General features: G+C 35.8%; 4 protein-coding genes across 8 annotated transcripts in view; 3 read left to right on the top strand and 1 right to left on the bottom strand.

Annotated features, from left to right (window-relative positions):
• The window catches only part of MED12L (mediator complex subunit 12L), a 191333-nt gene that overhangs the window by 116397 nt on the left and 52419 nt on the right, over nucleotides 1-22517 (bottom strand). The gene's annotated exons all lie outside the window — the stretch shown is intronic.
• On the top strand, nucleotides 4220-6505 carry LOC116514355 (P2Y purinoceptor 14-like). The gene has a single exon (XM_032225911.1). It carries the CDS (start codon nucleotides 4664-4666, stop codon nucleotides 5672-5674), a length of 1011 nt encoding a protein of 336 aa, XP_032081802.1. The 5' UTR covers nucleotides 4220-4663; the 3' UTR covers nucleotides 5675-6505.
• Nucleotides 9038-12985, top strand: LOC116514352 (P2Y purinoceptor 14-like). The gene is made up of 2 exons (XM_032225906.1): nucleotides 9038-9086; nucleotides 11774-12985. The coding sequence occupies exon 2, from the start codon at nucleotides 11794-11796 to the stop codon at nucleotides 12799-12801; it is 1008 nt and encodes a 335-aa protein (XP_032081797.1). The 5' UTR covers nucleotides 9038-9086; nucleotides 11774-11793; the 3' UTR covers nucleotides 12802-12985.
• On the top strand, nucleotides 15315-21032 carry GPR171 (G protein-coupled receptor 171). 2 transcript variants are annotated; one of them, XM_032225909.1, is made up of 2 exons: nucleotides 15315-16471; nucleotides 19940-21032. In XM_032225909.1, exon 2 carries the CDS (start codon nucleotides 19986-19988, stop codon nucleotides 20994-20996), a length of 1011 nt encoding a protein of 336 aa, XP_032081800.1. In that variant the 5' UTR covers nucleotides 15315-16471; nucleotides 19940-19985; the 3' UTR covers nucleotides 20997-21032. The 2 variants fall into 2 exon arrangements, with proteins under 2 accessions (XP_032081800.1, XP_032081801.1); XM_032225910.1 differs by lacking the exon at nucleotides 15315-16471 and adding an exon at nucleotides 16941-16997.

Here is a 22517-nt window from a genome sequence, read left to right as displayed (position 1 = left end):
ATAATCTCATCAATACTTTCCTGTGAATTTCCAGGGAAATAACAATGGCATAAAGGTAGACCTCAATTTACAACCCACAATTGGGACTAGAATTTTCATTGTTAAGATGTTAGGTGAGCTGCAACCCTTTCTAAAATCTTTTTTGCTTTGGTGGTTAAGTGAATCATTGCAATTATAAGTGAACTGCACAATCTTTAAGCAATCCAGCTTCCCCCATTGATGCTGCTTGTCATAAGCTAATTGGAAAGGTCACAAATCACATGACCCCTGGGACAGTGTAGTTGTCATAAATACCTGCCAATGGCCAAATGCCAAATTTTGATCATGTAACCATGAAGATACTGCAACGATTGTAAATGTGAGGAGTGGTTGCAAGACATTTTTTTCAGTGCCATTGTAATTTCATAAGGTTGTAAATTGTTTACAATGGTTGTAAATCAAGGACCACCTCTGCTGGCTTGGTCTTTTGAGGTTTGAAATAGTGGTGGGATTTTTACTACTGGTTCTGTGGATGTAGCTGGTGGGTGTGGTAGGGAAGGATAGTGTAAAATCTTCATTCCCTCTCCACTCCAGGGGAGGGTTATTGCAAAATTTATTCCCAATCAGCTGGGACTCGGGAGGCAGAGAATAGATGGGGCAGAGCCAGTGACAGGTAACATTTAACGGTTCTCTGAAACTATTCAAAATTTCCACTACCAGTTCTCCAGAACTGGTCAGAACCTGCTGAATACCACCTCTGGTTTGAAAGTTGCACACAGTGGATACACAGTTATGTGATGCTAAGTCTAATTAGCCAGGCTTCCTTCTTATTAAAAATGCTCAAGATAAAACTATAATTGAAGTAAACATAGAAAGTGGGGGCGGAGAGAGAAATAAAGAGAGAGAGAGAGAGAGGGAGGGAGGGAGGGAGGGAGGGAGGGAGGGAGGGAGGGAGAGAGAGAGAGAGAGAGAGAGAGAGAGAGAGGAGAGAGAGAGAGAGAGAGAGAGAGAGAATAGGAATTATGCCAAGACTTTATCAACATTTAAGAAAATTTAAGAATTTTTCTAACACCTATGTCATTTCATTCTTACGTGTCAACAATGTAGCCTGTTTTATATAAGCACAGATACTTATTCTTTTCAAAAGTTCATACGGGGAAAAAATAGACATTGTGGTATGTAATGTTACCCAATCTTAGACAACAGAAGGCTCATTCAAGTGACATATTTCATGCCACCCATGTTCTTTAGAATTTATACTGTGGCAATTTCATTGTGTTCAATGTTATTAATATTAGGACAGAGTTAAATAGATATTCCTTATATAATTAGGTTTATATCAGAACAAAGAGCATAAAAAAACTTCTTTCATGTAATTACACTTGTCAGAACCATGAACTCTTTCTGTTGGCTCTCAACAGGTGGCAACATGAGATCTGACTGATTTTATACAGAAGTTCCCACAAGGACTTTTAACATATTAATCATCGTGATTTCATGTATTTTCATTTTAAACAGTATTCTTTTCTGACTTGATATAAAAAGAAAATAATTATGAAGTATATTTCAGATTTTTTTAAAAAAAGGAAGTCCACACTAACAAAAATCGAACAGCATTTTGTCTGCAGCTCTTGCAGTTATTCCATTAATAAGGATATTATCTCTTTGCAAAGCACCAGCACTTCTTCCCTAAAAATAATGCAGTCGTAGAAAAGATTTTCACTGCTTCCATACAAGGCACATATCACTTTGAAAAAATTCATAAAATCTCACCAGATAAAATAAAATAACAAAAAAAGCATTGTCAAATAATTTTTCTGCTTAATATGGAAGTACAGGTACATCTTTATTACCAAAGATGTGTACTTCAGTCATTTTGTACTGTTTCTAAAGTAAATAAATAAATGTGTGATTTGTTACTTATGCTAATTTTGTGGGAATTGTTTAGTTCCTAAGAACTGAGCATGGAAGGAGGAAATTAGAATTTTGAAAGAGTTGCTATAGCCACTAGGGAAATTTTATGGTTTCAGCTTCATACATTTCCTTTTTTTGAGGGGGGACAATGTGTTTAGATTTGCCTCTCATGATTAAATCAGCCTCTCATGGCCAGCCCCAGTATCAGCTGGGAGCAGCAAACTCTATAACTCTGGTGCTTTTAAACCAGTGTGGGAACTGCTGGGAACTTCATTTCGGCATGGATTTGAAAGGGTATCATCACTTCTGAATCATCTGAAAAACTACCAAAGTTTGTACTGGTAAGAAATTACTATACATTTATTTGTTTGGTTTTTTTTTTAATGTATTGTTGTCAAAATGCTTAATCCCAAATCTTGCCATAGGATTACAACTCCAAACTGCAGACTAGAAAAACACAATAAAAAGTAGATGTATGCTGAATATGTCATCATATTACTGACACAGTATATTATTTTAACAAAGAGTTTTTTGACTATACATCATTCAATCCCAACACCATTATTAAGGCTCTTGTTAAATCTCAGAGAAATTTAAAACTAGTAATGAGAATTAAACACACCAGTAAGTTACAAATAAAAATAAAGAAAATATTTAGTTGTTCATTACATTGAATGAAATATAGCGTCTCCTGAACTAATTACTCAAGTAGTTATAAAACTGACTATATCTCATCTTTGTACCTGTGATACTTTTAAAAAATCTAGAAATAGTTAGATCTTATTGCATTTGTATTAAAGATTGCTTCCATCTCAAATATATCAGTATAATTAGCTATCAACTTATAGTTATTGGGATGAGATGAGATTTTATTTTTTTTTTAAAAGGTTTTGGCAAAAAATAAAAGTGGAAAACACATTTTATGTGCACATGTGGAAAGCTAGAAAGGGAAAAAATGCCATAATTAGAAGGAGGTAAGTTAAGACTCTTTTAAAAGTCTTATTTGTGTTATTGGACTGGACACTTTCAATATGAAATAAATTTAGCTTGATACCCACTGCTAATGAAGAAATGACTTACTGATGTCTCTTATATGAATATTCAGCAGTGGTGGGTTCCTACGGTTCCTTCGGCCAAACATGTAGTGGTTTGGCGGCCTGGGTCATTGGAACCAGCAGCGACCAGGCCTGCCACGGCCAGAAACAGGTTCTCTGGGTGGCGCAATAAGCATCGCCATCTTGTTTTTTGTTTCTGCGCACACACAGAACAATTTTTATTGCAGCACACATCGAGCGTGCCGACAAGTGAACCCACCCCTGATATTCAGAATTAAATAGCTTTATTGAGCAAAGAATATAGCCCACACTGGTTATTTTGTGCAGAAATATTACACATTACACAAATTACAAGATTTAAGTTATATTCATTACTGTGTTACTTTTATTACTAAAACAAAGTATAATTCATTGTTAGAAATACATGTTTTTCTGTAAACTTAACACTTGACAGAATAATTTTGGGTTTCTGACATCAGTGCAATCTAATGATTTCAAAGCTCTGCAGGACAGAAATGGAATGGGGGAAACGCTTTTGGTTTATAATAAACTGGGTGTGCTTTTTAGGGACAGGTTTGAACTGAATACCAGCATACATTACATTGCTGTGTGGACAGCACTGAAGGGCCTTCTCTAGTTTATTTCCCAAGGGGAGAAGAAATAAAAGTAAGTTAGTATTCATCATTTAGGCTTGTTATCTAGATTACCTCAAACAGCTGGCATAAGTCTTACAAGTCTGAAACAATTGATCATCTCATTTACTTTCCACAAAACTAAGGAGGGTCCTTTTTATGGTTTTTTTCCCTTCTGTAAGATGAGATACCTTTTATAAGTAAGTGAAGTTAAAAAATGAGAGCACCAAGCTTGAAATGTTGGGCTTGGACAACCTAGAACTATGCCGACTAAAGTCTGACCTAAGTGTCATCCACAAAATTATCTGTAATAACGTCCTACCTGTCAATGGCTACATCAGCTTCAATCACAATAATACACAAGCACACAATAGATACAAACTCAAGGTAAACCATTGCAAACTCGATTACAGAAAATATGACTTCAGTAACAGATTGGTCAATGCCTGGAATGCACTACCTGGAATGCACTACATACCCAAACCACCATAATTTTAACCTTAGACTGTCTACTGTTGACCTAGGAATGGTTTGAATTCCTAAGAGGTTTTTAAGGGATGTGCATAAGCACACCAGCGTACCTACCATTCCTGTCCTACTGTCTGCATTTATTTGTACTTGGCAATTTGGGCGGGGAATCATTTCTAAGAAGGTAATGGCAGAATATTTCTTATTCTTTTTAAGAAAACTACAAGTAGGCGTTGTTATCAAAGGCTGATTTCAACTTTCAGTAGAAGCAATTAATTATTTTCTTCTATCCCATTAAAAATCACCATTCTCTGATAGTACCCAAGGGTCTGCTTAGGCAGCGCAGCTCAACAATAGATGTTTACATAAGATACAGTAAATAAAAACATAAAAAAATAACAGGCTGTTTTGCGATGACTATTTGCTAGAAATTGCTTTGATCCTGTTTGAAATTATATTTCAAAACAGTAATACTTTATTTGAGAAGGTTGCCTTTTTACTTGCAATGGCATGTGACCAACTGATATTTTAAAAGAGAAAAATGCAGGGAAATTGTTTTCTTAGAGTTAACTTGATCTTTTTATTTTATTTTCAGGGACTGCAAATGAACTGAACATGGTCAATTCAAGCAATACTTCAGAAAGTAACTGCGATAGAAATAAAATCATTAAACAACAAATTATTCCATTGCTCTACGGTTTCATCTTTATAGGTGGAATATTGTTAAATGCAGTGGCAGCTTGGATCTTTCTTTACATTCCTAGCAAGACAAGTTTTATTGTTTATCTCAAGAACACTGTCGCAGCCGACCTTATTATGAGCTTAACTTACCCTTTTAAAATATTTTCTGACTCCAAAATTGGACATTGGCAGCTCAGCATCGTTGTCTGCCGCTTTTCTGCTGTCATCTTTTACCTAAATATGTATATTAATATAACATTATTTGGACTCATAGGCTTTGACAGATGCTTTAAAGTAATGAAGCCCCAATTCAGCACTTCTGCTTTCAGTGTCCGGTGTAGCAAAATTGTATGTCTGGTCGTATGGCTGCTACAGATTGTTATCTCTTTTCCCAATATTATTTTAACAAACCAACTTCCTACAAAAAACAATTCAATTGACTGTATGAAGCTCAAAAGCCCTCTTGGACTCCAGTGGCACACAGCTTCAAACTACACATGCCTAGGAATTTTCTGGATTGTGTTTTTTCTCCTAATAGTCTTCTACAGTTGCATTGCCAAGAAAATATATATTTCCCACCAAAAGTTTAAGAAAAACTCCACGCTGGCAAAGAAAAAGACCAACCGAAACATTTTCACCATCATGTTTGTGTTTATCGTTTGCTTTGTTCCGTATCACTTGGTCAGAGCCCCATATACGTTAAAACAAATCAAACCTGATTACGACTGTCAGATTAAAAATATACTGTATTACCTAAAAGAATTTACATTGATACTGTCAGCTGCAAATGTTTGTCTTGATCCAGTTATTTACGTATTCCTTTGTCAACCGTTTAAGAAAAAACTGTACCAAAAGTTGCATCTGAAAGTTAAAACATCTGAAGAGTTTGAAAATTCTAAATCAAGAAAGTCAAATGCTATTGTTGAAACTGTTATTGCTTTATAAATTTTAACAGCAACTTTATGGAAATGTGGGCATGTTGTTGTATTAAGGAAACAGTGTATGACTGATAAAATAATATTTGCCCTACTCAATCATTGCTGTAATACCTATCCAGAAACCCTTCTCCTTACATGATGAATTGATTACACACTTAATTATTCAAGTAGTACTCGATTTACAACCGTAGTTGGGATACATGATCAAAATTTGGATACTTGGCAGCCGGCATGTATTGATGACTGTTGCAGTGTCCTGGAGTCATATAATCTCTATTTGTGACCTTCCCAGCTGGTTCTGACAAGCCCAATCAATGGGAGAAGTTGGATTTGCTCCACATGCAACAACCTCGGCAAACAAAAAATGTCATAAAATCCAGCACAATCAACATAACAATTGCCTTACTTAGCAGCAGAAATTCTAGTCCCAATTTGGTTGCAAGTTGAGGACTACCGGAACTATAGAGAAAAATGTGATGCTAAAGTAAACACAGTTGACAAGATTCTATATACAAACTCCTGTTTTCCTTTAAATAAATCTGGTTAATAACAATGTGTGATCTTCCAACTTTCGTGATGGCATATGGTTGTGAAGGATTTGACACAGATCACTCTATTCATGGTTGTATTATGTCCTTGTATAATCTCATCAATACTTTCCTGTGAATTACTTGGGAAATAACAGTGGCATAAAGGTAGAACTCAACTTACAACCCACAATTAGGACTAGAATTTTCATTGTTAAGTTGTTAGGTGAGCTACAATCCTGTCTACAATCTTTTTTGCTATGGTTGTTAAATGAATCATTGCAATTATAAGTGAACTGCACAATCTTTAAGCAAATCCAGCTTCCCCCATTGACACTGCTTGTCATAAGCTAATTGGGAAGGTCACAAATCATGACCCTGGGACAGTGTAGTTGTCATAAATAAATGCCAGTGGCCAAATGCCCAAATTTTGATCATGTAACCATGGAGATATTGCAACGATTGTAAATGTGAGGACTGGTTGCAAGACATTTTTTTCAGTGCCATTGTAATGTCATAAGTTGTAAATTGTTTACAAATGGTTGTAAATCAAGGACCACCTCTGCTGGCTTGGTCTTTTGAGGTTTGAAATAGTGGTGGGATTTTTACTACTGGTTCTGTGAATGTAGCTTGGTGGGTGTGGTAGGGGAAGGATAGTGTAAAATCTTAATTCTCTCCCCACTCCAGGGGAAGGTTATTGCAAAATTCCCATTTACTCCCAATCAGCTGGGACTTGGGAGGCAGAGAATAGATGGGGCAGAGCCAGTGAGAGGTAGCATTTAACGGTTCTCTGAACTATTCAAAATTTCCACTACCAGTTCTCCAGAACTGGTCAGAACCTGCTGAATACCACCTCTGGTTTGAAAGTTTGCACACAGTGGATACACAGTTATCTGTGTATCTGTTATCAGCGTGTCCAGAATACAGCCGCGCGAGCGATTGTGGGTGCACCTCGGTACACCCACGTTACACCTATCCTCCGCGAGCTGCACTGGCTGCCTGTTGGACTCCGGACGCGCTTCAAGGTGCTAGTCATTACTTTTAAAGCCCTACATGGTATCGGACCTGCCAATTACCTCCTTATGACCAATCAGATCCCATAGATTAGGCCTCCTCCGGATACCATCAGCTAGCCAATGTCGACTGTCGACCCCCCAGGGGAGGGCCTTCTCTGTGGCTGCTCCGGCCCTCTGGAACGATCTCCCCGTGGAGATTTGGACCCTCACCACCCTTCAGGCTTTCCGCAAAGCCCTCAAGACCTGGCTGTTCTGGCAGGCCTGGAGCTGATGAGTTCCCAGCCCCACTTGAATTGTTGCGATAGTTGTGTAGCTTTTAATCTGTTTCTTGTATCTTGTTTTTGTCTTGTTCGGTTTTTTTGTATCTCTCCCTTCCCCACTTGTTTGTTAGCCGCCCTGAGTCCCTCGGGAATAGGGTGGCATACAAGTATAATAAACATAAACATAAACAAACATCTGATGGTAAGTCCTAATTAGCCAGGCTTCCGTCTTATTAAAAATGCTCAAGAATAAAACTATAATTGAAGTAAACACAGAAATTGGGAGAGAGAGGGGGGGAGGGAAGGAGGAAGGGAGGGAGGGAGGGAGGGAGGGAGGGAGAATAGGAATTATGCCAAGACTTTATCAACATTTAAGAAAATTTAAGAATTTTTCTAACACCTATGTCATTTCATTCTTATGTGTCAACAATGTAGCCTGTTTTATATAAGCACAGATACTTATTCTTTTCAAAAGTTCATAGGGAATAAAGGCAGACATTGTGGTATGTGATGTTACCCAATCTTAGACAACAGAAGGTGAATTTACAGTTGATGGTTCATTCAAGTGGCATATTTCATGCCACCCGTGTCCTTTAGAATTTATACTGTAGCAATTTCATTGCGTTCAATATTATTAATATTAGGACAGAGTTAAATAGTTATTCCTTATAGAATTAGGTTTATATCAGAACAAAGAACATAAAAAACTTCTCTCATGCAATTACACTTCTCAGAACCATGAACTCTTCCTGTGTGGCTCTCAACAGGTGGCAAATTTCCATGAGATCTGACTGATTTTATACAGAAGTTCCCACAAGGACTTTTAACATATTAATCATCGTGATTTAATGTATTTTCATTTTAAACAGAATTATTTTCTGACTTGATACAAAAAGAAAATAATTATGAAGTATTTTTCAGTTGTTTTTTTTAAAAAAAGGGAAGTCACACCAACAAAAATCAAACAGCATTTTGTTTGCAGCTCTTGTAGTTATTTTATTAATAAGGATATTATCTCTTTGCAAAGCACTAGCACTTGTTCCATAAAAATAATGCAGTCCTAGAAAAGATATTCACTGCTTCCATTCAAGGCACATATCACTTTGAAAAAAATCATTAAATCTCCCCAAATAAAACAAAAAAAAAACAAAAGAAGTATGGTCAAATTTTTTTTTTTTGCTTACTATGAAAGTACAGGTAGAACATTTATTACCAAAGATGTGTACTTCAGTCATTTTGTAGTGTTTCTAAAGTAAGTACATAAATAAATAAATGTGTGGTTTGTTACTTATGCCAATTTTGTGGGAATTGTTAAGTTCCTAAGAACTGGGCATAGAAGGAGGAAATTAGAATTTTGAAAGAGTTGCTATTGCCACTAGGAAACTTTTATGGTTTCAGCTTCATACATTTCCTTTTTTGAGGGGGGACAATGTGTTTAGATTTGCCTCTCATGATTTAATCTCATGGCCAGCCCCAGTGTCAGCTAGGGGCTGCAAACTCTACAACTCTGGGGCTTTTAAACCAGTGTGGGAAGTGCTGGGAACTTTATTTCGGCATGGATTTGAAAGGGTATCATCACTTCTGAATCATCTGAAAAACTACCAAAGTTTGTACTGGTAAGAAGTTACTATACATTTATTTGTTTGGTTTTTTTTAATGTATTCTTGTCAAAATGCTTAATCGCAAACCTTGCCATAGGATTACAACTCCAAACTGCAGACTAGAAAAAGGTATTTGAAACACAATAAAAAGTAGATGTATGCTGAATATGTCATCATATTACTGACACAGTATATTATTTTAACAAATAGTTTTTTGACTATATATCATTCAATTCCAACACCATTATTAAGGCTATTGTTAAATCTCAGAGAAATTTAAAACTAGTAATGAGAATTAAACACACCAGTAAGTTACAAATAAAAATAAAGAAAATATTTAGTTGTTCATTAAATTGCATGAAATATAGCGTCTCCTGAACTAATTACTCAAGTAGTTATAAAACTGACTGTATCTCATCTTTGTACCTGTGATACTTTTAAAAAATCTAGAAATAGTTAGATCTTATTGCATTTGTATTAAAGATTGCTTCCATCTCAAATATATCAGTATAATTAGCTATCAACTTATAGTTATTGGGATGAGATGAGATTTTATTTTTTTTTTAAAAAAAGGTTTTGGCAAAAAAGTGGAAAACACGTTTTATGTGCACATGTGGAAAGCTAGAAAGGCAAAAAAATGCCATAATTAGAAGGAAGTAAGTTAAGACTCTTTTAAAAGTCTTATTTGTGTTATTGGACTGGACACTTTCAACATGAAATAAATTTAGCTTGATACCCAGTGCTAATGAAGAAATGACTTACTGATGTCTCTTATATGAATATTCAGCAGTGGTGGGTTCCCACGGTTCGGGCCGGTTCGGCCAAACATGTAGTGGTTTGGCGGCCTGGGTCATTGGAACCAGCAGCGACCAGGCCTGCCACGGCCAGAAACAGGTTCTCTGGGTGGCGCAATAAGCATCGCCATCTTGTTTTTTGCTTCTGCACATACACAGAACAATTTTTATTGCAGCGCATATCGAGCGTGCTGACAAGTGAACTCACCCCTGATATTCAGAATAAAATAGCTTTATTGAGCAAAGAATATAGCCCACGCTGGTTAATTTGTGCAGAAATATTACACATTACACAAATTACAACATTTAAGTTATATTCATTACTGTGATATTTTTATTATTAAAACAAAGTATAATTCATTGTTAGAAATCCTTTTTTTCTGTAAACTTAACACTTGACAGAATACTTCTGACATCAGTGCAATCCAATGATTTCAAAGCTCTGCAGGACAGAAATGGAATGGGGGAAATGCTTTTGGTTTATAATAAACTGCTTTATGCAGTTTATTGTGCTTTTTAGGGACAGATTTGAACTGAATACCAGCATACATTACATTGCTGTGTGGACAGCACTGAAGGGCCTTCTCTAGTTTATTTCCCAAGGGGAGAGGAAATAAAAGTAAGTTAGTATTCATAACTTAGGCTTGTTGTCTAGATTACCTCAAACAGTTGGCATAAGTCTTACAAGTCTGAAAGAATTTATCATCTCATTTACTTTCCACAAAACTAAGGAGGGTCCTTTTTATGTTTTTTTCCCCTTCTGTAAACTGAGATACCTTTTATAAGTAAGTGAAGTTAAAAAATGAGAGCACCAAGCTTGAAATGTTGGGCTTGGACAACCTAGAACTATGCCGACTAAAGTCTGACCTAAGTGTCGTCCACAAAATTATCTGCCACAACGTCCTACCTGTCAATGGCTACATCAGCTTCAATCACAATAATACACGAGCACACAATAGATACAAACTCAAGGTAAACCGTTCCAAACTCAATTGCAGAAAATATGACTTCAGATTGGTCAATGCCTGGAATGCTCTACCCGACTCTGTTATTACATACCCAAAACCCCATAATTTTAACCTTAATCTGTCTACTGTTGACCTAGGAATGGTTTGAATTCCTAAGAGGTTTTTAAGGGATGTGCATAAGAATACTAGCGTGCCTACCATCCCTGTCCTACTGTTTCCATTTATTCGTACCCATTTACTGTGTTCATATTTATGTTTTATACCTATACCTGTTATTTTTTACATATATGACAAACTAAATAAATAAATAAATAAAACATTGTTTAAAGCTGCTTTATAAAAAGGTAAGTTTCTGAAGTTTGAGGTACCCGGAATTAATATTGCATACTATTTATGTATTTCTTAAAATATTTATGTGTTGATGGGCCTATGTAAGAATAGGCAATATTGGCAAACTTTAAAAAAAACTGAGTAGAATTATTAATGGCTGGTGGAAATGCAGCTTTCAACTAAATTGGCATGTTGGGGGGGGGAACAATTTCTAAGAGGATAATGGCGAAATATTCCCTATTAATAAAACTACAAGCAGGTGTTGTTATCAGAGGCTGACTTCAACTTTCAGTAGAAGCAATTAATTATTGTCTTCTATCAATTAAAAATTACCATTCTCTGACAGTACTCAAGGGTAGTGCATCTCGACATTAAATGAGGCTGTTTACATAACTATAATAAATAAAAGCATGTAAAATCACACGTTTTTGTGGTGGCTATTGTCTAAAAATTGCTTTGATCCTGTTTGAAATTATATTTCAAAACAGTAATACTTTATTTGAGAAGGTTGCCTTTTTACTTGCAATGGCATGTGACCATATGATATTATAAAAGAGAAAAATGCAGGGAAATTGTTTTCTTAAACTTAACTTGATCTTTTTTTTTCCAGGGACTGCAAATGAACTGAACATGGTCGATTCAAGGAATACTTCAGAAAGTAACTGCGATAAAAATAAAATCATTACCCAACAAATTATTCCATTGCTCTACGGTTTCATCTTTATAGGTGGAATACTGTTAAATGCAGTGGCAGCTTGGATCTTTCTTCATATTCCTAGCAAGACAAGTTTTATTGTTTATCTCAAGAACATTGTCGCAGCCGACCTTATTATGAGCTTAACTTACCCTTTTAAAATAGTTTCTCACTCCAAAATTGGACATTGGCAGCTCGACTTTGTTTTCTGCCGCTTTTCTGCTGTCATCTTTTACCTAAATATGTATATTAATATAACATTATTTGGACTCATAGGCTTTGACAGATGCTTTAAAGTAATGAAGCCCCAATTCAGCACTTCTGCTTTCAATGTCCGGTGTAGCAAAATTGTATGTCTGGTCGTATGGCTGCTACAGATTGTTATCTCTTTTCCCAATATTATTTTAACAAACCAAATTTATATAAAAAACAATTCAATTGACTGTATGAAGTTCAAAAGCCCTCTTGGACTCCAGTGGCACTTAGTTTCAAACTACACATGCCTAGGAACTTTCTGGATTGTGTTTTTTCTCCTAATTGTCTTCTACAGTTCCATTGCCAAGAAAATATATATTTCCCACCAAAAATTTAAGAAAAACTCCACACTGGCAAAGAAAAAGATCAACCGAAACATTTTCACCATCATGTTTGTGTTTATCGTTTGCTTTGTTCCGTATCACCTGGTGAGAGCCCCATATATGTTAAAACAAATCAAACCTGATTATAACTGTGAGATTGAAAATATACTGTATTACCTAAAAGAATTTACATTGATACTGTCAGCTGCAAATGTTTGTCTTGATCCAGTTATTTACGTATTCCTTTGTCAACCGTTTAAGGAAAAACTGTACCAAAAATTGCATCTGAAAGTTAAAACATCTGAAGAGTTCAAAAATTCTAAATCAATGTCAAATGCTATTGCTGAAACAGTTACTAATTTATAAATTTTAACAGCAAAGGTCTTCAATCTTATGGAGATGTAGGGATGTTGTTGAATTAAAGAAACAGTGTGGCAGATGTCCCTGAATTATAGTTCAGAAGTTGAATCAGATAGACAGTAAATTAAGATTGGACAAATTGAGGTTTAACACTGACAGTTTATCAGAGATCTGTGATGATCAAGCAAGTTTTCCTTCAGTTGCACTTTTGTCATTTGCTACTAATATCTCTAATGACATCAGCTTAAAAATGTTCCTTAGCTTCAGAGAACCTCAAAGCTCTTCTAATCTGCATTAATAATCTGCATTATTAATATGCCTGTAGACCATGGAAGCTAACTTCAAATTCAAACCTCAGTGCCCAAAGACCAGCAATAATAAATATAACAATTCTGGGAGAAACATTAATTAATGAGTAAAAATAATCAGAAAGTACTGTAATGTCTTTGCATACTATGTTTTGAATTATTACTCTTCTCTCCTGCACTAGGGTTATTTTCTCTGATGTCACACACACTGTTATAAAGCAATACTTTACTTGTTCACAGTTTCCACAATGTCTCAATTAGATTATAACTCTCATCAAAAGAGCATGCAAAAAGAACTTAGGATTTTAAGTCTGTGAAGAAAATACAGACCTAGCAGTGTTTAGGCATATAAAAGGATACCGCAGGAAAGGAACTAGAATAAGAAATAATAGTATTAATTGCAGTAATAAAAATCTTGCCAAAGTTGCCAGAGACATTTCCTCAATAGCATGTAAATCTGTTTAATATATATGATGGAATAGTACAGCAAGATTTAACAAAAAGTCTTCTTCAGCTGGTCCAATAGCCTTGATGTTTAACTGGGCAAGTCATTTTATTATTACATTGTACCATTGCTATAGGAACAATGCTGGTTACGAAATGTTGCAGAGTACAATTCAAGGTACTGATCTACCTTTAAAGTCCATTATGGTTTGAAAAGACTATATAACCCCACCCCACCCCATGCCATGCCTTTCCTAGATAGTTTATGCTTGACCGGTCAAGGGAGACAGTTAAAGCTTGATGAAGACTAACATCTAACAGGAGGCTGGGCTCCAGACATTTGCTGTGAGAGCTCCTCTCCTCTCATTTGGAATAGCTTCTCTCTTGAGGCAAACATGGGCCCCACAGTTATGGCCTTCTGGAAGCTGGTAAAGATAACAGCTGTAGCAGAGGGCTTTCAAAGATCAGTTGCAGAGTCAGTGTATATAAATTAGTTAACATATGAGCATTATATTGGAATTTGTAATCAATTACTGTTATTATTTTACTTCACTATTATTATTCATTTATTATTGTTGTGTTTAGTATTGTTTTTTGTTATTAACTGTAAAACATGTAGTGTCTTCCCCAAGTAATTGGGAAATAAATACTGTATTGTTTTCAAGTTCTTTACAATTGACTGATTATGTACCATTTTATCATTTTAACTCCAGTGACCAATAGATGATCTACACTCAATCTATTTCATGTCTCCCAAAGATGCACTCATACCTCTGTGACTGAGTTCATCCACTTTGCTGCTGGTCATCCTTTACTTCTCTTTCCTTCTAATTATAGTTTCTGTGCATGTTGTTTTATTCCTAACAATACAAGAGTTGTTTATCATTGCTTTATCCCAGGGTTATGAAATGATGCCTTTGCCATTATCGCTAAAGTGATTGTTTGCCTCCAGCATCTTCCTATATCTCTGTTGCACCTTATAGATGCCTGCTTGCTTTAGCTGGGCAGCTGGGAAGAACTTCACATGCATTCAGTGGTGGGATGCAACCAGTTTAACAACCAGTTCGGTGAGTGTGTGCTTTGTGCACGTGTGTGCCTAATGTGTGCTTTGTGCATGCAGCATTCAAAAACCACCCATTTTAAGCTTAAAAACTTACCTTCTATGTCAGCGTAAAACAGCTGATGCATGGAAAATCGTTGTGCTGTGCAAATCAGCTGAGCTAAAAAACAGGGAAATATAGGACAGGAAAGGACAGGAATGGGTGGGCAGGGCCAGCTGCTCATCGGAACTACTGGTTCACCCGAATGGGTCCGAACCAGCTGAATCCCACCTCTGCATACATTTCCAACATTAGTATACCCTTCTGACAGTCTTCAGTTCCTACTTTCCTGGAACACACCACCACCACCACCATAAGGTAGCAGAATAGGATTGGGATGGGGTGGGGAGAGACTTTGAGTCAGTGTTGACACCTATCATTCAGCTGGACAAGTCCCTCCAGTTTTCTTGACTGTATTTCAGAAGTGACTTGCCCTTGCCTCCTTCTTCGGTTGAGAGGACATGACTGGCCGAAGGTCACCCAACTGTTTCACATGTAAGGCAGGAGTAGCACTGACTACAACATCTAGTTTCTAGCCTGGTGCTTTAACCACTTCCCCAAACTGGCTTGCTTCTTTGCAATAGATCTCTTTAATATCTGTTTTAGATTTCAATGCAAAGCAGACCAAATTTCGTCAGATCTTTCTTTCTCTCTTTAAAAAAAACTTGGAATTATCTGGCACTTCATCTGAATATGACTGAACCAAACTAAGAGATGATTAGCCCTGCCTCTCCTCTCTTACCTTTCTCTGCAATAAAATCTTAGGGCAAAGGAGGGCACCAATACATTTTATCACTTTCACTGGGGAACTGCATCTCTCTCTTCCCCCCTCTCACTCTCTCTCTTCCTTTTTTTTTATTTGCACATATCTGAAAAATAACTTTGTGTTGTTCTTAGTGTCTTTCATCAACTTCACCTCATCTTAATCTTTTAGCATTTTTGATGCCATTGCTATATTTTGGCCTCTATTTACCCTTGTAGTTTATAATTCATTCATCTCCTAAATATGCCTGTTATGGGTGCAACCTCAATCCTGAGGTTGTTTGCCTGCCTCGGAGCTCTTATTGAATAGGATGTGTTACTTGGAACCCTGACAGTCAGCTTTCTTACTTTTTTGTGCACATGGATCCTTTCTACCACCCTCTTTCTCCCAACCCCAATTGAAACTGTTTACAAATCAGTTTCTGCTATCTGCTTTTTTTTAAAAAATCACCCACCTTCCATTGCATTTTCTCCATTAACTGCTCCCACCATGAAATGCTATTATAATTGTTCTGAGTTCATTAAAACCTACCTCAGCATTAACTTCTCTTAAAAAAACAAAAAGTCCACTATTGCATAATACCTTCCACTCAATGCTCCTATTACCCCCATTTTTTCAGCAAAGTCTTCCCTTTGAGTTAAATCAGTTGAAGTACAGCTAAATCTTTACACAATAGAGATACAACAATAGAAATTCTACAAGAAAACTAGCTTCCTTTCTTCATAAAAAATCATTATTGCCTATTCCTAATTTTACTTACTCTCACTTTCTCACACACATACACAAAACGCTTGTTACAAAAACAGAGAATTGATTTTATGCTCCTGTGACAAATTTATTTTGCTATCTTGCATAAGATATTTTTCTATATCTTTCTTTAAGCAGCTTTAAATTAGCTATCTTGCAGACATAAAGATTTTCAACTAAATTCTGATTTCACATGCATCAACTGGAACACTTGAAAGGCACAGGAAATTCTACTTTACAAGCCACAAACCAAAGAAAGAACACGCTGGGCAACATTAAACAGAGCTACTTCTGTTTTTCTGATAAGACAGCAGGTATGTACCTCTTAAAATATAATTCATTATCATTCTCAAACTATTTAATTTCATATGTAGTATTGTATTTTTTTTTATAAATCTCCAGGATAAAGTTGAACTTCATCAGTTACTGAGATTTAACCTGAGATAAATTAAGCATCTGAGAATTTAAAAAGCAAGACAAACCAACTACTTTGGTGCTTTCAAATATCTAATGTAATACAGGTCCAGGAATCCATTACTGCCTCAGAGAATTGTTTTTACATTATTTAGCCCTTTAGATTTAGCAGAATGAGTAACTTTTTAAAGCCATAAATAGAGGTGTAAGTAAAATATGCCAAATATAGAAAACAGCATATTTACTCATGGCATAAATTGTGTGTGAGTGTGTGTGTGTGTAGACAGACAGACACTATTAATAAATGACTAACAGCTCCTTTGCCACCACATGCAATGAGCTACCTAAAACAGCTGATCATTCCAGCTCAGCTCTGCTCTCAATTGCACTCAAAATTGCTGAAAATTCAACAAGAGATTCCCACAAGTAGGTATTAGCCAGTTCTCTCTCTCTCTCTCTCTCTCTGTGTGTGTGTGTGTGCGTGTGTGTGTGTATGTGTGTGTAACTGTGCACAGATAATCACAATCGAGCCCAAATTTATGTTGCTAAGTAAGATAATTAAGAGTTTTACCCCATTGTATGATCTTTCTCACTATAGTTGTTAAGTGAATCACTGCAGTTGTTAAATGAGTAGCACAGTTGTTTGTTAAGTGAATCTAGCTTCTCTGTTGACTTTGCTCATCAAAAAGTTGTAAAAGGTAATCACATGATCCCAGGGCACTGCAGCCATCATAAATATGAACCAGTTGCCAAGTGTCCAAATTTTGTTCATGTCACTATGGGGATTACACAATAGTTGTTAAGTGCAAAAAATGCTCATAAGTCACTTTTTTCAGTGACACTGTAACTTTGGATGGTCACTAAATGAATATTTGTAAGAATCTGACCCGTAGTCAGATTCATATGTTAATTTTAGTCAAAGAGTTTTAATGCTAATCATGGCAACATCCATCCATGCCACAAAACTAGCACACATATCCAATTACCTCTGGTTTTTGTACAACTCTCTTTGCAAGGGGATAAATGAATTCCAACATTTTATTCTTTGTGTGAGCAAATAATCCAAAATCCAAGTTAAGAATTGATTTGGTTGATAATAGTTTTTTTAAGTAATTGCAATAGTTTATTTTTAGGCAGCTTAGGCTAATTTACCATCATACAAAACACAAAGCATAGACTAAAAATAAAAAACTAGTAGCAAATATAAACAAATTATTAAATATAATTTATAAATGATTATTAAAAGTAGAAAATTGGATTAATTAAAAGGAAACCACAAACTACTGTAAATTCTGTAACTGAACATACCAACGATGACTAAGTCAAATACACACTTCTTTAGAGACAGCCTGCAAGCGTCTTAAATCATACTGGCAGTATTGGCTGTAAATACAGTATGAATGCCAGATGTATAAAAGAGCTTTGTAGATCAGGGTTGAAATGAGATTTATAATGCCAAGAAAAGTCAGTGGACATTGCCATTTTCAATATAATGGAGATAAGATGTAGTCTTTGTAGTGAAAATACAGCTTTGGCCTATTATGTCAAGATGTCAATAATTTATAAATTATAAGTGGAACAGAACTCACAATAAAGGGATCCAAAGTCAGAAGTCAAATGACCCTTGCTGTGAAAACCTCATTCAGATAATAATATTATTGCCTAAATTTCACTTTTTCAGAAAATTTCACTGTTGTCAATTCACAAACAAATAGAGAGAAAAATATACAGAATATCACCAGTGGGAGATTAAATTTAATGTACATATCTGTTGTACTGTGATGGCAACTTAGATCATACCCCACAACAGGGAGTTTGCTCTTAATTCTGGACAAGGGAAAGATAAAGGGGATATCACCTAGCCTAACTTTTCTAATAACATTTTGGATAAGGGAAACAGTGTCGATCAAATCTAGAAGCTTCCACATCTGATACTTTTCTAAAGAACATTAAACAACCAAAAATTTCTCATGCCTTCTATGGCTAAGGAATTCTGGAGTTCAGTATTCAGTAAGAATGAAAACATATGTTCCATTCCAGTAATCTGGAATTATTAACTGTAACATATTTGTAATTATTCACCAGTTAAAACAAATTAAGTCACCAAAAGGGTTGTATTTACAGCAGTGGGAGAAAAAAGCCAGACTAAAATATGACTCTCTCTGACTGTAAAATTGCTAACTACAAAAGGAATGTAAAAGGTTCATGGCAAGGTTTATACTACTAAAGCCTCTTCAAGTCATTGAAATGCCTACCAAATTGGATATCATGTATTATTGTTATTACAAGTTTGTTCTACTCTTAACAGTAAAATAACAGGCACAGAACAGGATGCAAAACCACCTTTGAAACAAAACAGCAGACCGAGCTTCTCTTTATTTATGGCAGGCTGAGGCAGGTCTAAACTTTTTCCATAGTTGTCTCTCTCTCTGCTCAGTGAAGTACAGTTTGATCAGGAGAGCACGATAGAGTTGGGTATTTTTACTTTTTTCTTTGCTTTGGTTTGCTTTTTAATTATTTTCTATTTTCTGGGCAGAATATTTCTGGATTAAACAATTAGCAAATAAATAATGTACAAACAAATAGCCACAGAGCTGAAGAAATGAAAAAAAGGAGAGTCCTCTTATTCTGATTGTGAAGGTAGTGGACAATCATAACATGGTACCAATAAAGGAGGATATTTATAGGGTTGAAATGCGGGGTCCTTGGTGCTCTGTGAGTTGGATGTGTTTCTTGCAGATGTTGTATTAACCAAACTAGGTAGTTTTTTTTCTGATTTCTCTTAATATATTAATGACACTACACCTTTTTTAAGACTGAGAAGGCAAATGGTAATATTTCATATATTTATTGGAAACTCAGTGTTCATTGTTTTTCATTTGGGTGAAGTTACTTTGCTTCTGCTTCCTAGAAGTAGCAATCTTAGCACATTTATGTTGAAGAGGAAATGATTGCTTTTATAATTGCCTATTCAGCATTCATACTCAATTTACTACAATTGTTACTACTTATACTGGTACAAAACTACCACTTTTGTTGCAGACTAACACCTTAAACATGCCTACATGCTATCCAACATGCCTACATTCTATCCAACACTACTATTTATATCTTAATTAAGCTATTTTTAAGGTTATAGGCAAACAAGAGACCTTTCTCAGTCACAATGCCTGCCCTTTTCCTATCCTGCTCTTATTTAAAAGCTTTTTAAAATTCTTTTCTACATTAGATTTGATAAGTTGTGGGGCTCTTATGCAAATACCCAAGTGTTAGTTTGTGTGTTTTGTTACTCTACCCAAATAATTATTTTTTTCTTTCTTCCTTCCTTTCTTTCTTTCTTTCTTTCTTATTCTGTCTTTCATTCACAGATTTGAGGCGATTCCTACAATTTGGCTCTACTTTGAAAGATTCTAGATGGCTTCAACCAATTCTTCAGACTGCAATATTTATTCTCAGATGCAGCCATTCACTTATATTTATTATTTGATTTTTCTTATTGGGTTCATCGGCAGCTGTTTTGCCCTCTGGACCTTCCTGAAGAACAAGAAGCATCGCAAATGCATAAATGTTTACTTAATTAACCTACTGACCGCAGATTTTTTGCTGACCCTTGCCCTGCCAGTGAAAATAATTGTAGATTTAGGAGTTGCCCCGTGGAAACTGAAAATATTCCACTGTCAAGTCACAGCATGCCTGATCTACATTAATATGTACTTATCAATCATATTCTTGGGATTTTTAAGCATGGACCGATGTCTCCAATTAACAAAGGGATACATGATCTATAGGATTCAGGAACCTGGTTTTGCCAAGATGATTTCAGCAGTGGTATGGATAATGGTTCTCTTCATAATGGTACCAAATATGATTATTCCAATCACAGAGGTCAAAGAATCACCAAATGTGGGATGCATTGATTTCAAAACAAAATTGGGAAGAGACTGGCACGTGTTCACCAATTTCATATGTACTGCAATATTTCTGTATTTTTCAGCTATGGTGCTCATCTCTAACTTTCTCGTGATCAGATTACTTTTTCAAAACAAAGGCACAGAAGGCTATCCCAATGTAAAAAAGGCTCTGGTAAACATCCTTTTAGTTACCGCAAGCTACATTATATGTTTTCTTCCTTACCATATTGTTCGAATCCCATATACGCTAAGCCAAAGCAAAGCTCTAATCACAGACTGTTTTCTCAGAGAATCTCTCTACAAAGCAAAAGAATCCACTTTGCTTTTTGGTGTATCAAATCTGTGCTTTGATCCCATTTTGTATTTTTATTTTTCAAAAACATTTAGACTAACAGTAACTAAAAGTTTTGCATCCTTTAAAGGTAGACACGTTTCTCTAGATGATCAAGAAATGCATGGAGAGAAAACACCAGACTTTCCGGTTACAGCTGAGACTGCAATCCTTTCCGCATGAACGGGACATTAAAAATGCATTTGTTCTTCAACTTCATTAGCATCCTGTAGACTTCTATGGTTTGAATACGGCTGGGGATTATTGGGGGCGAAAAGTGGCAAGGCTGAACAGAAGGAGAACATAGACCTTTCAGGGAGTATACCAAATATATTTCATCCTCTAGATCAGTGGTCTCCAATTTTTCTGGCTCGGTGGACCAGCGGAGATATCAGTGGTTATGGGGGAGAAAGCAGGAATGGTTTTGCGTGGACAAGAGCTCATTTCACAATGCAAGTTCACCCACAAACACTCCCCCACCAGTTCCATGGCTGGGTTCCCAATAGGCTACAGTCCAACACCAAGCTAGAGAGCAGAGGTCAGGGATCCCTGCTCTTGATTGCAATGAACCTCCCAGAGCAGATCATAATTAAATAATTAAATAGTAAAAATATAGGATCAACATCATCATACAAAGTTATAATTAAAATATTAGAAAATAAATGAAAGACATGAAACATGAACACTGGCTAAAAAGCTCATTTAATAGACATGTGTAAGATTTAGGTCTCACTTGTTACTGAAAAATGTCTCCAAAATTTGCCCAAAGATTATTTCATTTCATCAGTGAATAATTGTTAGATGTTTCCAGAGTTCAGATTAAGAACTTTTGAGTGTGGTGAGTCACATAAAGATCTTAAAAGAGATGCATGTTTTTATGATCTGCTTAACAGTAAGTACATTATTTCTTCGTTGGTTTTAATACACGCATGAACTGTAAGTTATTGAAAGAGAAATTCTAATGAAAATGATCACAGATAAAAGAAAAAGTACACAAACTGAGAACTTTCTCATGCATGCATCTGAGCCAAATATGTATCATTTAGTACATAATTTTCTATTTTAGTCTTCCCCTTATTGCACATCTGCCATTGATAAAGTAGAACAGATGTGTGTCAGCTCATTATTCCCAAACTGATGTCCTTCAAATCTATGGCAATGTTAAGCCCCTTTGAATAGAACTCAGTAGGAAAATACAGTTTTCAAAGGATTTCATCAGGTATTCTAAGCATGGCAGTAACTTGATACATTTAAATTGCTGACAATTTTCAGGCTTACAATCAGGAGGACACCCAGTTTTCAAAAATTGAGGGGGAATAGATTGCTAACTCTGGTTCTAAGCCTAATATCTCATACCTGTGAGATCATGCACTTTTCAAAAGGACCCCATTTTTAATTATTTATAAAATTGTGCTTTCACTAAAACAAAATGTTTTATCTCTCTGGACAAGTTCCTGCAGTTTGCTTGGCAAGATATTCAGAAGTGGTTTGTCACTGCTTTCTTTCTGGGGCTGAGAGAGAATAACTGGTCAAAAGTCGCTCACCTTTCTTTATGCACGTGATGGGATTAAAATTCAGAGTTTCTCAATTTGTGGCTCAATGCCTTTAACTACTACACCAAACTGACTCTCTGAAGTCTATGTAGCAAAAAATTCATGCATGAGAGTTGAATCTTACATTATATCATAATGTTGATTCTATCCA

The sequence above is a fragment of the Thamnophis elegans genome, chromosome 10 (genome assembly GCF_009769535.1).
Source record: "Thamnophis elegans isolate rThaEle1 chromosome 10, rThaEle1.pri, whole genome shotgun sequence".
NCBI classification, from domain to species: Eukaryota; Metazoa; Chordata; class Lepidosauria; order Squamata; family Colubridae; genus Thamnophis; species Thamnophis elegans.
The sequence above is the reverse complement of the archived record's forward strand: the minus strand, read 5'-3'. Positions and strand labels throughout refer to the sequence as shown.